General features: G+C 43.2%; 1 protein-coding gene across 1 annotated transcript in view; it reads left to right on the top strand.

The window, feature by feature from the left end:
- AGBL1 (AGBL carboxypeptidase 1) overlaps positions 1-14222 on the top strand; it is a 1082464-nt gene that overhangs the window by 12736 nt on the left and 1055506 nt on the right. The window contains exon 4 of the mRNA XM_075557460.1: positions 936-1029. Coding sequence (XP_075413575.1) covers positions 936-1029 — 94 coding nt within the window. The remainder of the gene's footprint in view (positions 1-935; positions 1030-14222) is intronic.

The following is a 14222-nucleotide window of genomic DNA, read 5'->3' as shown; positions in this document are numbered from 1 at the left end:
CTACACTTGTGGACTGTCTAAAAATTACATGTGTGTGTCCTCACAAGGGTGAGCACCTTTGCAGGCAGGTATTATGGTGGTTCATCTAAGAGTCTGAATTGAAATCATTGCCAGAAACCCAAATATCAACTTAGACAAGGGTATTCTGCTCAGTAATTGTTCTTGCAATTATGGAGTCAGTGGAAAAGTACAGTCGGTCGTCAGAAAATAAAAAAGTATGTCTTTCATGGCTTGGGATTACATAGGACTATAGTGTACTTCGATCTGACTTTCAGGTGACCTTCACTTCCCACCAGGAATAAAAAGGCCCTACAGTTTCCATGCTTATCAGGTGCCTTCAACAAGGAGGATGATGGGCTTTTGTGCCCCCTTAGCAATAAAAACAGTGGTTCAGGTTGAGTTAGTTAAAGTTTATTGTGCCAACGTGGCCAATTAACACATGTGGGGTTAATTGAAGGGCGGGGAGATAAATGGCTCGGTGAGTCTCACCTTTTGAGTTCTCGGGTCTCTTTCTTTCTGATGGTCAGACCAGAATGTAGCTGCCTTAGACAGTTCCCTGCTTCAGCTTGCAAGGCTCACTTCCTGCAAGACATCCCCAAGGAGAAGCCGCATGGACCTACTCAGATGCAGCCCTGGGTGCTGGAGCAGCCATGTGGAGACCCCTGTCAGTGCTGAGATACTTACATGGTCACTGATTCAGCTTTCCTCCTGCGGTCAGCGTCATAGTGTGTGTTTTGTGAGATGGAGGAGGACTTTGTGGATTAGTGTTGGACATAGGGGCTAATGTTGGACTTGTGGGCTTAGGCAGCACTGGGTTGGGATGTTTTCTTGATGTGCCCTTACCCTTTATATAAAACTCTTTTATACATATGGATTTCTATGTACCAAGACTAACACAGGTGATCCAATAACTACTGTGCCTTTGTCTCTCTCAGTCACCACAGGAGCCATGCTGGGGATTAACGGAGCGATGGAACTGCTTTTCAAGGTCATTTCTCCTTATACCCGGAAGCGCACTAGAACAATCAGGTACAGAGCACCTTTATGTTGCTTTTTCTGTCTTTGTAATAGATGTAGAAATTGAGATGGCTCCATATATGCTCACGATGCTTCAAGTTCTGTGTAGTGCTGGTATGTCCATTGGGAACATGCTACCATGACATTATCTCCTGTCTCCTTCCATCCCATCTCATCCAGGTGTAATGCTTATGATCCTTAGGCTATTGTTGCTGTTAGGTGCCATCAAGTCAGTTCCAATTCATGGACAACAGAACAAAACACTCACTGCCTGGTCCTGTGCCATCCTCACAATTGTTGTACTTGACCCCACCGTTGTAGCCACTGTTTCAGTCCATCTCCTTTTTTCAATGACTCTACTATATCATATCCTTTTTTAGCATCCAGTTTTACTGGTATAAAATTCACATATTTATGTGGGGGTGGTTGTACAATTCTTCATGATGTGATTGAAGGATTGATCTATTGAATTATATATAAATTACTTGCAAATAAAACTGCCGAGAAATGAGTTGTATAACTATCACTTTGAACAGTTTTAGAGCATTTTCTTCATTCTTATACTCATTGTTGTTAACTCCCCATTTCCACCAATCACCCCTGCCATCCCCAAGAAACCTTTAATCTAGTTAATGTCTCTATAGATTTATCAATTTTGGCTTTCATATACAGAAAAACATTAAAAAACCAATAAGCAAAAACACTACCAAGAATTACAAAACGGATGAAAACTTCAATCTAAAAGAAAGCACAACATGTTAGAAACTAGAACAAATTTAAATGGATCAAGGGTGAGTTCAAATGATAGGGTGCTAAATTTTAATCACATTGCTTCTGCAACAATACACTTTCCAAAGCATTCTGCATGTTAGCAAGACTATTCACATGCCTGATCCATGGTCCAAGGGGATTCACCAGGGACTTAATCCACATGTATTTCCCCTTCATTCTTTTTTTAAAAATAGCTTTAAAATGATAAGATGTTGCATTTTGCCATCCCACATCTGCCGTAATCCACTTTGCAATGATCTCTGTTTGATAGCAAGGCTATACACATCCCTCCACTGTGACTGGAGGGGAGTCACTGGAACTCTAATCTATGTGAAACCTGAAAATGAATTTGGCCTTCCACTATCATCCGTGGCCTTCTGCAAACCAGGTGTTCACAATTTAAGCTCTGGTGTCATTCCCTCCTTTAGATTTGGATTATATTATTTCCAATTCTTGGATCACACAGGCTGGTGTGCTTCTTCCATATGGACTTAGTCGACACCAAACATATATGTCTGCTTGTTTGAAAACATGCCTTTCAAAACTCAGATGCTATTCTTTTTTAAAAAAATACTTTTATTGTGGACTATTACATCTCTTACCACAATCCATACATTCCTCCAATGTATCAAGCACATTTGCACATATGCCACAATCATCATTTTCAAAGTAATCTCTTCCCACTTGAGCCCCTGATATCAGATCCCCATTTCTAACCACCCCCCTCTCCCCTGCTCACCCTCCCTCACAAACCCTTGATAAGTTATAGATTACTTTTTCCATATCTTACATCATCCTCCGTCACCCCTCACCCAGTTTTCCGTTATTTTTTCCCCTGGGAGGGGATTCTAGATTGATCCTTGTGATTGATTCCCCCTTTCTCCTCCACCCTCCCCTAATCCTCCTGGTGTCTCTACTCTCCTTGTTGCCCCTGAAGGGTTTATCTACCCTGGATTGTTATTATTATGTTGCAGGCTCTTATCTGTAGCAGTGTGCATGCTCTTGTGTAATCCAATTTGTAAGGTAGAATTGAGATCATGATAGTGGAGGGAAGGAAGCACCAAAGAGCTAGAGAAAAGTTGTGTGTTTCATTGGTGCTATACTGCATCCTGACTGGCTCATTTCTTCCCTGTGACCCCTCTGGGAGGGGATATCCAATTGTCTACAGATGGGCAATGGGTCTCCACTCCATGCTCCCCACTCACCTTGGGTATGGTTTTATTCTGGGTCTTAGATGCTTGACATCTGATTCCATCGATACCTCATGATCACGCAGGCTGGTGTGCTTCTTCCATGTGGGTTTTGTTGCCACTTGTTTATCTTCAAGCTTTTAAGACCCCAGACACTATATCTTTGGATAGCCGGGCATCATCAGCTTTCTTCACCAAATTTGCTTATGCACCCATTTTGTCTTCAGCGATCGTGGCAGGAAGGTGAGCATCACACAATGCAGATTGTTAGAACAAAGTATTCTTGTGCTGAGGGAGTACTTGAGTTGAGGCCCAATGTCCATTTCCAACCTTAATTCTTAACATATAGATATGAGTACATAGTTCTATTCCCCTCTCATTTTATATATATATATATATATATATATATATATATATATATATATATATATATATATATATATATATATATATATATATATGTGCCTGTATTTAGGCCTCTATAAATGTCCTCTGCCTCCTGGTTCTTTCCTCTATTTCCTTTTTATTTCCCTCTTGCCCCACCATTATGTTTGGCTATCATTTGGGTTTAGTAATTCCTCACTGCTACATTGTCCTTGATTGAGCTCCACCAGGCATCCTACAACCTTCCTTCCATTGATTTTAGTTCACTTATTGTTCCCCTGTCCTTGGGTTCCCCCCACCCCCCACTTCTTTTCTCCCACCTCCCCTTCTCCGGTATTCCCCTGGAACCATTGGTCCCATTCTTTTCATCTCTGAATTATATATCTCTCCTAGCCATGCAGATACATTAATAAGTGCAGAAGCCAGGCAAAGCCAAATAAATGAATAAAATAAGTCAAAACCAACAAAAAAAATAACAGCAGAAAGCAAGAACAAAATAACAATAGCAAAAGGAAAGCCACTGAAAAAAAATGGAAAAACCTATAAATAGTTCAAGGTCTGTTTGTTGGCCTTTAAGAGTGTTTTACAGTCGACTCTGATGGGGTGCCACACTCTGTCTCCCAAGTCTATTTCTGGTATTCCCCGGAGTTTCATCAGTTTGCTCCCCTACTGCTCTGCTGCATGCCCTCAGGGCCTCGCACGTGTACTATTCCCACGCTGTGTCTCCATGCTGTCCCCTGCAGTGTCATGATTCAGTGAGGGATGCCGTGTCCCATGGTGGGGCCAGCCCTACGGTCCTCCCTGTGCCTTGTCTGCTCCCAGCAGGAACATTGTCCCTGAGGCTTGGTGGACCAGATGTCCTCTCCTCCCCCATGTGCTCTAATCAGAAGCACCCCTCTCCCCAAGCCTTAGCCCCAGTGCTATCCTCTGAAGTGAATTCCTGGGGTGGGGGGAAGGGGGCGGGTTCACCTAGTTGGGATTGGGACCAGCCCAAAGACCTCTCTATTGGTTCCCTGGTACATGCCAATATGTTGTATTCACGTCTTGGCACATCTGGTTGAAGCCTGGTCTCTCTCTTCTCATGTGGAGATAGAAACAATACCAACCCCCTGTGTGGATAGTGCCCTGCTCCCCACCTACCTATGTGTTTTTTTCTCTTTCTTTCTCCCTCTTATTTAGTTGGATGAAGTATGTATCCCTGGATTGGGTTTGGCCCCTGCTATAGTTGCTGGACCTCATCCCCAGGGATGTATGTATGTATATATATATATATATATATATATATATATATATATATAGTAGCTTTTCCCCTATGTCCCGTTTTTTTGTATTTGTTTTGGTGTTTCTAAGCTTACCTTAGTGGATTCATGTTGTCTTTTGGTGCTTGGCTTATTTCATTTAGCATGATTTCCCCTAGTTCTTCCCATGAGGCAATGGGCTTCATGTGTTCATCAGTGCATTTTAGGGATGCGCATTAAGGGACGCGTACTACTCCATTGTATGTCTGTACCACAGTTTTTTGATCCATTTGTCTGTTGATGGGAATTTGGGTTGTTTCCAACTCCTTGCAATTGTGAACTGTGCCGCGATGAACATTGGAGCACAGATGTCTGGCCGTGGTTTCTTTCTTGCCTCTTCTGGGTATATGCCCAGTAGGGGGATTGCTGGGTCATATGGTAGCTCAATTTCCATCTGTTTGATGAGAAATCGCCAAATCGATTTCCATTGTGGCTGTACATACCTACAGGTCCACCAGCAGTGGATGAGAGTTCCTGTCTGACCACAGCCCCTCCAACACTTGTGACTTTCTGACTTTTTGAATTGGGTAATTTTTGAGGATGTTAGGTGGTATCTCATAGTTGTTTAAATTTGCATTTCTCCTATGGCTAATGATTGGGAACATTTTCTCACGTTTATTAGCCATTAGGATTTCTGCCCTTGGGAAATTTCTGTTCAGGTCCTTTGCCCACCTTCTCAGTGGGCAGTTAGTTTTTTTCTTATTGTAAGCTTGCAAAGTATTGTAGATTTTAGTAATAAGGGTATTGTCTGATGTGTCATTGATAAAGATGTTTTTGCCAATCTGTGGATTCCCTTATTACTCTCTTGGTGAATTATTTTAATGTACACAGGTGATTTATCTTCAGTATATCCCACTTGTCAATTTATGACTCCTCTTTATTTGTATCTTTCCCTATTTCTGATAGCCTATGTCTTATTCCCTGCTCCAAGAATCTCAGGTTTGTTCCAATTCCCTCATTAATGGCCCTAATTTTTTTTGGGGGGGCAGGGGGCTTACCTCAAGTTCCGTGACCCAGCTTGAGTTTATTCTTGTGCATGGAGTGAGATAAGGGTCTTGCTTCATTTTTCTGCTGGTAGATATCCATTTTTTCCAGCACCAGGTATTGAAGAGGGCATCTGCTTTCCATTCGATATTTTGGGGGCTCTTATCAAAACTCAGTTGCCTGTATGCTGATGTTTTTGTTTCTGGGTCGTCAACACTTTTCCATTGGTCTGAATATCTGTCATTATACCAGTGCCACACTGTTTTGACTATTGTGGCCATATAATACATGCTAAAGTCAGGTAGAGTAAGCCCTCCCACTTTGTCCTTCTTCTTGAGGAGTTCTCTGTTAATTCTGGGCTTCTTTCCTCTCCGTATGAAGTTGGTAATCATTTTTTTCCAATTCTTTGAAGAAGGATGATGGTATTGGTATTGGGATAGCATTAAACTTATATAGTGCCTTTGGCAGAACTGACATCTTGACTATATTGAGTCTTCCAGTCCTTGAGCATGGGGTATTCTTCCATTTGTTGAGTCACTCTTGGTTCTTATAATAGTGTTCTGTAGTTTTCCTCAGATGCTATTCTTTTTGATAGATGAGCACCATCAAGCTTCTTCATTACATTTTGCTACAGCACCCAGCTCTTCAGTGAGCCAGTTCTTCATGAGATCAAGCATCAAGGAAGGCCATATCAAGAACATAGCATTCCCCCAGATCCTGCATGCTTCCTCCCCCCAACTACCATGATCTGAATTCTACCTTGCAGGGCTGGATAGGACAGAGGTTGTACACTGGTGCATATGGGAGCTGGAGGCACAGGGAGTCCAGGGTGGACGATACCTTCAGGACCAAGGGTGTGAGGGGCGACGCTGGGAGAGTGGAGGGTGAGTGAGTTGGAAAGGGGGAACTGATTACAAGGATCCACATGTGACCTCCTCCCAGGGAGATGGATGGCAGAGAAGGGGGGGGGGAGGGAGACTCCGGATAGGGCAATATATGACAAAATAACAATGCATAAATTACCAAGGGCACATGAGGGAGGGGGGAGTGGGGAGGTAGAGGGAAAAAAAGAGGACTTGATGCAAAGGGCTTAAGTAGAGAGCAAATGCTTTGGGAATGATTGGGGCAGGGAATGTGCGGATGTGCTTTATACAATTGATGTATGTATATGTGTGGATTGTTATAAGAGTTGTATGAGCCCCTAATAAAATGTAAAAAAAGAAAAGAAAAAAAATGATTAGGGAAAAGAATGTACAGATGTGTTTTATACAATTTATGTATGTATATGTATGGATTGTGATAAGAGTTGTATGAGCCCCTAATAAATTGTTTTTTTTTAAAAGAAAGGCCATATCATAAAAAGTAATTGTTCTTAGTTTGGCGCTAGAATTAAGTGCAAGCCCCAAGTCCATTCATCCACCTATGGTTTGTATATGTCTCTGGTTCACCTTAGAGACATCATTGTCATTTTATGTTAGAGAACATTAGCAATCACACTCCCCTTTCTCCCCCAGGTATCACTTCCACTGCCATCAGAGTTAATGTTGGCTCATCGAGGCTCTCTAAGGCAGGGTAGAACTGCACCTGAGAATCTCTGAGCCTCCAAAGCATGAGATCCTTTACTAGGTGACTCCTGAGCCTCATAGCAACCCTGGATGTGTATATATTTCATCATCCTGATTTTCAGATGAAGACGCTGAATGTGGAGAAAGGCTTAATCAAGGTCACACAGTGAGGGAATGGAAGAGTTGTGCTTTGAGTCCAGACTCAAAAGCCCATGTTTCTAGCACAAAGCCTTTAGGTATCCTTTTACTCATAGCAAATCTACCATAAATTAGTGTCATTCTCAAAACACAGTTCAGAAATGACAGGGAAAGGTAACTAACCTCGGGACCTCTAAAGAGTCAGCAAGTTAAAGCTCTGATATGAGAGCTAGACCTGATAATAGTCCATCATGGTTTTGTGCTAGTCTTGAGATGCCTTTTTATGATTGGAAAGTGAAACGTGGCCTGCTCACTCGGTCTCTGCTTGCTGGAGTGGAGTGAATCACCAAGTTAAAAAGGGAGATGGCCAGACACGAAAGCTTTAGAGATATTCGGAACCATTAAGATCCATCATTTATGGGAGTGACTCAGCGAGGACCTTGAAAGTATATTAGAAGAAATCCAGCCAATTTCTGAGATCTATGGGGTCGTTTGGCAAGGAGCATTTCCATGCCCAGCCATGATATTTTCTGTATCTTCCCATCAATCTTAAGCTCATGTTCCACCTGATTATTTTTCTCTTGGGTCACCACAGTAATATCATTACCATCCATCCTCACCTTCAGGGCTCTTTATCTGTGTTTCTCAGAGTGAAATATTTTCTATTTCAGCTTTTTTTTTCCTTAAAACAAAACAAAGTTTCTTCCTCAAATAAATTGGGAAGTAGCGGGTTAAAGTTAGATAGGCGTCTGTACTGCAATACTTCCCAGAGCCTTTGTAAAGCTAACACCCATCAAGTCACATTACATATAGTCATCCTAGAGATTCTTAAAATTGACAACCTCCAGGATGACTAGATACGTAGCCTGTGCTGAAAGTGATTTGACCAACGTGCCCCCCCACCCCATGCCCCCCAATATCATTTTTGGGAGTATGAGCATTCTGTGTACCTCATTTTGGAAAGCTCTCCCTCAGGAGTGAAAATATACTGCAAATCAGAATCCAGCCAAATTCTCCCAAGCAATCTTCATCTAGGAGGTGCAAAATTGTAGAGCCACAAACTCCGAGATAAATAAACAACAGCTTATCCTATTTTTCATAATTACCGTATATCCTTGAGTACAAACTGACCAGAATATCAGCCAAAACACCTACTTTTACTACAAAAACTGCATTCCAAATGTGCTGAAAAACTCGCCTTATACATGAGTAGATATGGTACCTTCTGCTTTATTTGCCTTCAACTTGGCCGCTGACTCCTGGTGATCTCAATCACAGTGAGCTCTGACGGCTGTGATACATGCCCTCTTCATTAATTTAAAAAAATAGTTTTATTAGGGGCTCATACAACTCCCCAGAATCCATCCATACATCAATTGTGTAAAGCACATTTGTACATTCATTGCCTTCATCATTCTCAAAACATTTGCTCTCCACTTAAGCCCCTGGCATCAGCTCCTCATTTTTGCCCCTCCCCGCTCCACCTTCCCTCATGAACCCTTGATAATTTATACATTATTATTTTGTCATATTTTGCCCTGTCTGACATCTCCCTTTGCCTTCACCCACTTTTCTGTTGTCTGTTCCCCAGGGAGGACGTCACATGTAGATCCTTGTTGGTTCCCCCTTTCCAACCCACCCTCCCTCAACCCTCCCAGTTTCACCACTCACACCACTGGTCCTGAAGGGTTCATCTCCCTGGATTCCCTGTGTTTCCAGTTCCTATCTGTACCAGTGTAAATCCTTTGGTCTAGCCAGATTTTTAAGGTAGAATTGGGATCATGATAGTGGGGGTGGGGTGGGGAGGAAGCATTTAGGACGTAGAGGAAAGTTGTATGTTTCATGGTTGCTACATCGCACCCTGACTGGCTCATCTCCTCCCTGAGACCCTTCTGTAAGGGGATGTCCATTGGCCTACAAAGGGGCTTTGGGTCTCCACCTTGCACTCCCCACCTCATTCACTATGATATGATTTTTGGTTCTGATGATCCCTTTAAACCTGATCCCTTCAACACCTCATGATTAAACAGGCTGATATGCTTCTTCCATGTGGGATTTGTTGGTTCTGAGCTAGATGGTTGCTTGTTTACCTTTAAGCATTTAAGACCCCACACATTATATCTTTTGATAGCTGGGCACCATCAGCTTTCTTCACCATATTTGCTTATGCACCCATTTGTCTTCAACGATCTTGTCATGGAGGTGAGCACACAATGATATGTCTTTTTGTTCTTTGATGCCTGATAACTGATCCCTTCGACACCTTGTGATCCCACAGGCTGGTGTGCTTCTTCCATGTGGGCTTTGTTGCTTCTGAACTAGATGGCTGCTTGTTTACCTTCAAGCCTTTAAGACCCCAGACGCTATATCTTTGGATAGCCAGCACCATCAGCTTTCTTCACCGCATTTTCTTATTCACCCACTTTGTCTTCAGCGGTTGTGTCGGGAAGGTGAGCATCATAGAATGTCAATTTAATAGAAGAAAGTATTCTTGCATTGAGGGAGTACTTGAGTAGAGGCCCAATGTCCTTCTGCTAAACTAAACCTATAAATATATGCACATAGATCTATTTTCCCATCCTCATATAAAAATATATTTGCATATGTACCTATCTTTATCTAGACCTCTATAAATGCCCTTTTCCTCCCAGCTCTTTCCTCTATTTCCTTTGACTTTCCTCCTGTCCCACTATCATGCTCAGTTCCCACCAGGGTTTCAGCAATTCCTCTTGGTTACATTACCCTTCATCATGCCCTACCAGGCCTCCCACACCTTCCTCACTACTGATTTGGATCACTTATTATTCCCTTGTCCCTGGGTTTGTTGACACCACTATCTTTCCCTCCACCTCCCCCTCTCCCATGCCCCCTGAAACTGTCCATCCTGTTGTTTTCTCCTTCAGAGTGTTTATCCAGCCTATCTTATTTAGACAGACCTGTGGAGATAATAACAGATATATGCCATTTTCATTGGCTGATTGTCTGTAATAGAGGCCCAGACCTTTCATCCTAGTCTTTTCAGTAGGTAGCTTGGTTGACACCTGTCTAAGTGCCATAGCACGGACAGATGGATGGTTGGCTGTGCTAGGGGTCCACTTGTCTAGGAGTCAAACCATGGTCTTATACATGATAAGAAGTAATTATACCTCTACCTTCAAGTTTCTGTGTTAAATTTCAATTTATATCAGTGAGTTAGTTTATTGTGCCAACGTGGCCAATAAACACATATGGGGTTAATTGAAGGGTGATGGGATAAATGGCTCTGTGATTCTCGCCTTTCTAGTTCTCGGGTCTCTTGTTTTCTGATGGTCAGAACAGGGTGAAGCTGCCTTGGCCAGTTCCCTGCGTTAGCAGGCAGGGCTTACTTCCTGCAGGATGTCCTTGAGGAGAAGCCACATTGACCTGCCCCGATGCTGCCCTGGGTGCTGGAGCAGCTGTGTGGAGACTCCTGCCAGTGCTGAGATGTTTACACATTCACTGATTTGAGATTTTGAGATGGAAGAGGACTTTGTGGATTGGTGTTGGACATATTGGTTAATGTTTTAATTTTGGACTTGTGGGCTTAGGCAGCACTGGGTTGGGATGTGTTGTTGATGTGCCCTTAACCTTTATATAAAACTCTCTCTTATACATGAGTTGCTGTGGATTTGTTTCTCTAAATTACCCAGACTAATGCAATCAAGTAGCAAAGATACACCCACAAATAAACCCCAAACACTCCATAACAGGAGAGTCATAAATGCAGTTTATTGTACCTTGAATATGAGAACATAAATTGAGAATTATGAACGTATGGAAATCCATGAGCAAGTCTGTCGGGCCTTTCCTGTGGCATGGGAGCCTTATGTGGTCACTCCCCTTGTTATTTGTGGTGCTCCTGGAAGAGGCAGGTGATTTTCTTGGCTAACTGAGGAAAGCAAGGCACAGGGACCCTTTCTTTTAGGATTCTGATATTTCTTCTCGTGTTTCCCATTCAGGTTTGAGGTAACGGGGAGCAGACAGCGAACTCGGGAATCTCCTTCTCACCCACTCACACTAGTTGCTCATTCTTTGGCTTTCTTCTGATTGTGCAAAGGCAGTTGAATTCAGACACAGACCTGATCAAGGCCCCACAGGACAATGAAAAAGCAATACTGGGATAGAAAGGGTATCAAATGGAGGAAGAAGTAGGGAAGGAAACACGGGGACCGAGGATAGGAAAATGGACATTTTTGTCATGACAGAAACAAATCATTCAGGGACCTGAGATACCGGCCTACCCTGTTAATTTGGGGCAAGGTGTCTCCCCATTTCTTTGGCCATCTGATGAACTGAAGTCACACCTACACAAAGAAAAAGGTTTTTTTAATCACTGGCACGTACAAGTTACGATGTGCCCTCTTCTGTGCTCCCAGTGGGCAGTGTTCATTGGACCCTCTCTTCAGCAGTATGAAGCAGGTGCTTTTATTGATCCTAATTGTGCAAAGACACCAACAACAGGAAACCACAACCAACACAGACATTACAGCAGAAGCAAGTTAAATAATTGAGGGAAAGAGCTGGGAGTTAAACCCTGTGAATGTGACATCCTTTGCTCCTAACCCACCACGACCCTGTCTTCTACAGGCTAATTCCAGAATTTTAGTCCCCAAATCACCACATGTAAAACAAGCTTATACAGTTCAAGTTTGTTTAAGTTCTCGTTGCTGTCTAAATGGCTTACTCATGGAACAATTTGCTTAATTGTAGGGGAGTCTTTTTCTTCAGTCAAGTGACTAGTCCCCTTCCGGAGCTAAACGCTTGTTCCCTCTGCTTTAAATGTTGTTCCCCTGCAGTTCCTTGAAGTGCTATCTTCCCCTTAACCTTCAACAAGACAAGGATCAGGGTGCTGAAATCGGTATATCCGGGTTGCAACCCTCTTCCTGCTTCCTTGTCAAGTCCTTTAACCCTAAAGAGGTTACAGCTAGCTGAAGATTTGTGATTGCTGAATTCCTGCCTCCTAGGTTTGTAAACTGTGAAACGCTGTAGTTTTATTAACACAAATAGTAGAGTAGTGACTGCCTGCTTCCGGCCAGAGCTAGTTAGAGGTTAAGAAAGGACAGGACGTTTCAGCCAGTAGCTACTTTCTCCCATGAATTCCACCTTCAATATAGTCACTAAGATGTTGTGTCCCAGTGAATTCCACTCAGGTCTGTGTCGGGACCAGCCCCTGTGGCTTGAAGGGGTCTTCCAGGAAGGGGATGAGGTGGCCACATGCCAACAGACACAGAAAGCCCTGCAATGCTAACCAGCCATGGGAGAGTTATTCTGGACTTCCTTTGTATGGGCAGATGCCAAGCTTGTGTACGATGACTCCTCTCTCCGGTGGAGATTAAACCTGCCCTACTTCTCTAGCACAAACCTAAAATTAGTTATGCAGCTGTTCTCCACGGCCGTCCCTGTCTCCAGATCGTTCTCAGGACGAGATTTAGGAATGAAGCAGGAACTACACATCTATGAGAGCAAAGGGGGATGTGAAGCAAAGTTCCTAACTCACTTTGACTTTGTGCCATTTTTTGTCCCCAAGAGAGGTGGATGTTACCACCTCCGTCACTCCAACAACCCCCCTGGGAGGGGAACTGGCTGCATGCACATGGCCTGACTCTCACCCATTCCTCTCCTTTTTGCTCCTTTGGACCCCATTCTAGTGTGCGCTGTGATTGGCAGCCTTGCAATGATGCTATAGCTCAGGTCTACTCTGGATTCAAAGTGCTCAAGGTGGCGCCCTGACCTCCCTTTCTGGTCTTGTACCTCATTCTTTGTCTCACCTCTCTTTCCGGTGAAGCATCCCTGAATCTGGTATTCCCTAGCCTGCTCTTGGTCTTGGCTCAGGAGTTCTGCTTTCTTTGAATGGCTTCTCTGTCTTATTGAGAAGTTTTACCTTCTCTGTCTTATGGACCACAAGCCCAGGCCTCATATGATACTGTGTGCTCCAACCTCCCTTTCAATTGACACTAGAGTAAATCGATCATCTCTTCCCAGTGCTTCTACAGAACCTGGTGTATACTTTCTTTTAACATTTCACTTTGAACTCGATTCGGGTGATCTGAGTTAGTATTTCCTCTCTAAATTATAAAATGTTTAAAGGGTGCTGGCTGGCACTGAGTTGCTCCTGACCCAAGGCAAGCCCATGCAAAATGGAATGGAATGCTCTTCAGTCCCATTCGACCATCTGCATGGCTGGTTGAGAATTGGACGCCTGTGAACGATAGGGTTATTTTTGACTGATTTTAGGAAGTAGATTACAAAGCCTATCCTTTTATTTGTCTTAGTCCAGAAGATCCCCTGAAATCCGGTCATCATTTTTTTCATTGTTCAATCAAGTCCAATTCATAGCTGCCTTATAGGAGAGGATAGGTCTGTCCAATAGAGTCTCCAGGGCTCCAGTCGTTAAGAAGTAGGCAGCTATATGTCAATTCTGCTGAGTGATTAATGAATTCAAACTGCTGACTTTTAGGTTAGCAGCTGAGTGCTTCATAACAGCCCCACAGGTACTCCTTGTCCAACATCATAGCTGTACACCAGCTTCCACTGATAGCTGGTGCTGGTTGAACAGGATGTACATGAGCCTGGAATCAAACCCGAGTCTCCAGTGTGGATGGTATTACTTCTCCCATTGAACCACCAAATTCCTCTGTTCCTCAAGACCGACATAAATTGTATTTATCTTTCTGTTCTCTATTGGGTCTGGCCCAATACCTGGATGAGAGTAGGCTCTGAAAAAAAAAACTTTTTAAGTCAAAAGATCATTTTTTATTGGGGGCTCTTATTTGTACATATGTTGTCACCATTCTTTCCATGCAGCTGCTTTCTATTAAGCCCTTGGTATCAACTCCTCTTTTTTCCCACTTCCCCGC

Source organism: Tenrec ecaudatus, chromosome 9 (assembly GCF_050624435.1).
Source record: "Tenrec ecaudatus isolate mTenEca1 chromosome 9, mTenEca1.hap1, whole genome shotgun sequence".
NCBI lineage: Eukaryota > Metazoa > Chordata > Mammalia > Afrosoricida > Tenrecidae > Tenrec > Tenrec ecaudatus.
The sequence above is the reverse complement of the archived record's forward strand: the minus strand, read 5'-3'. Positions and strand labels throughout refer to the sequence as shown.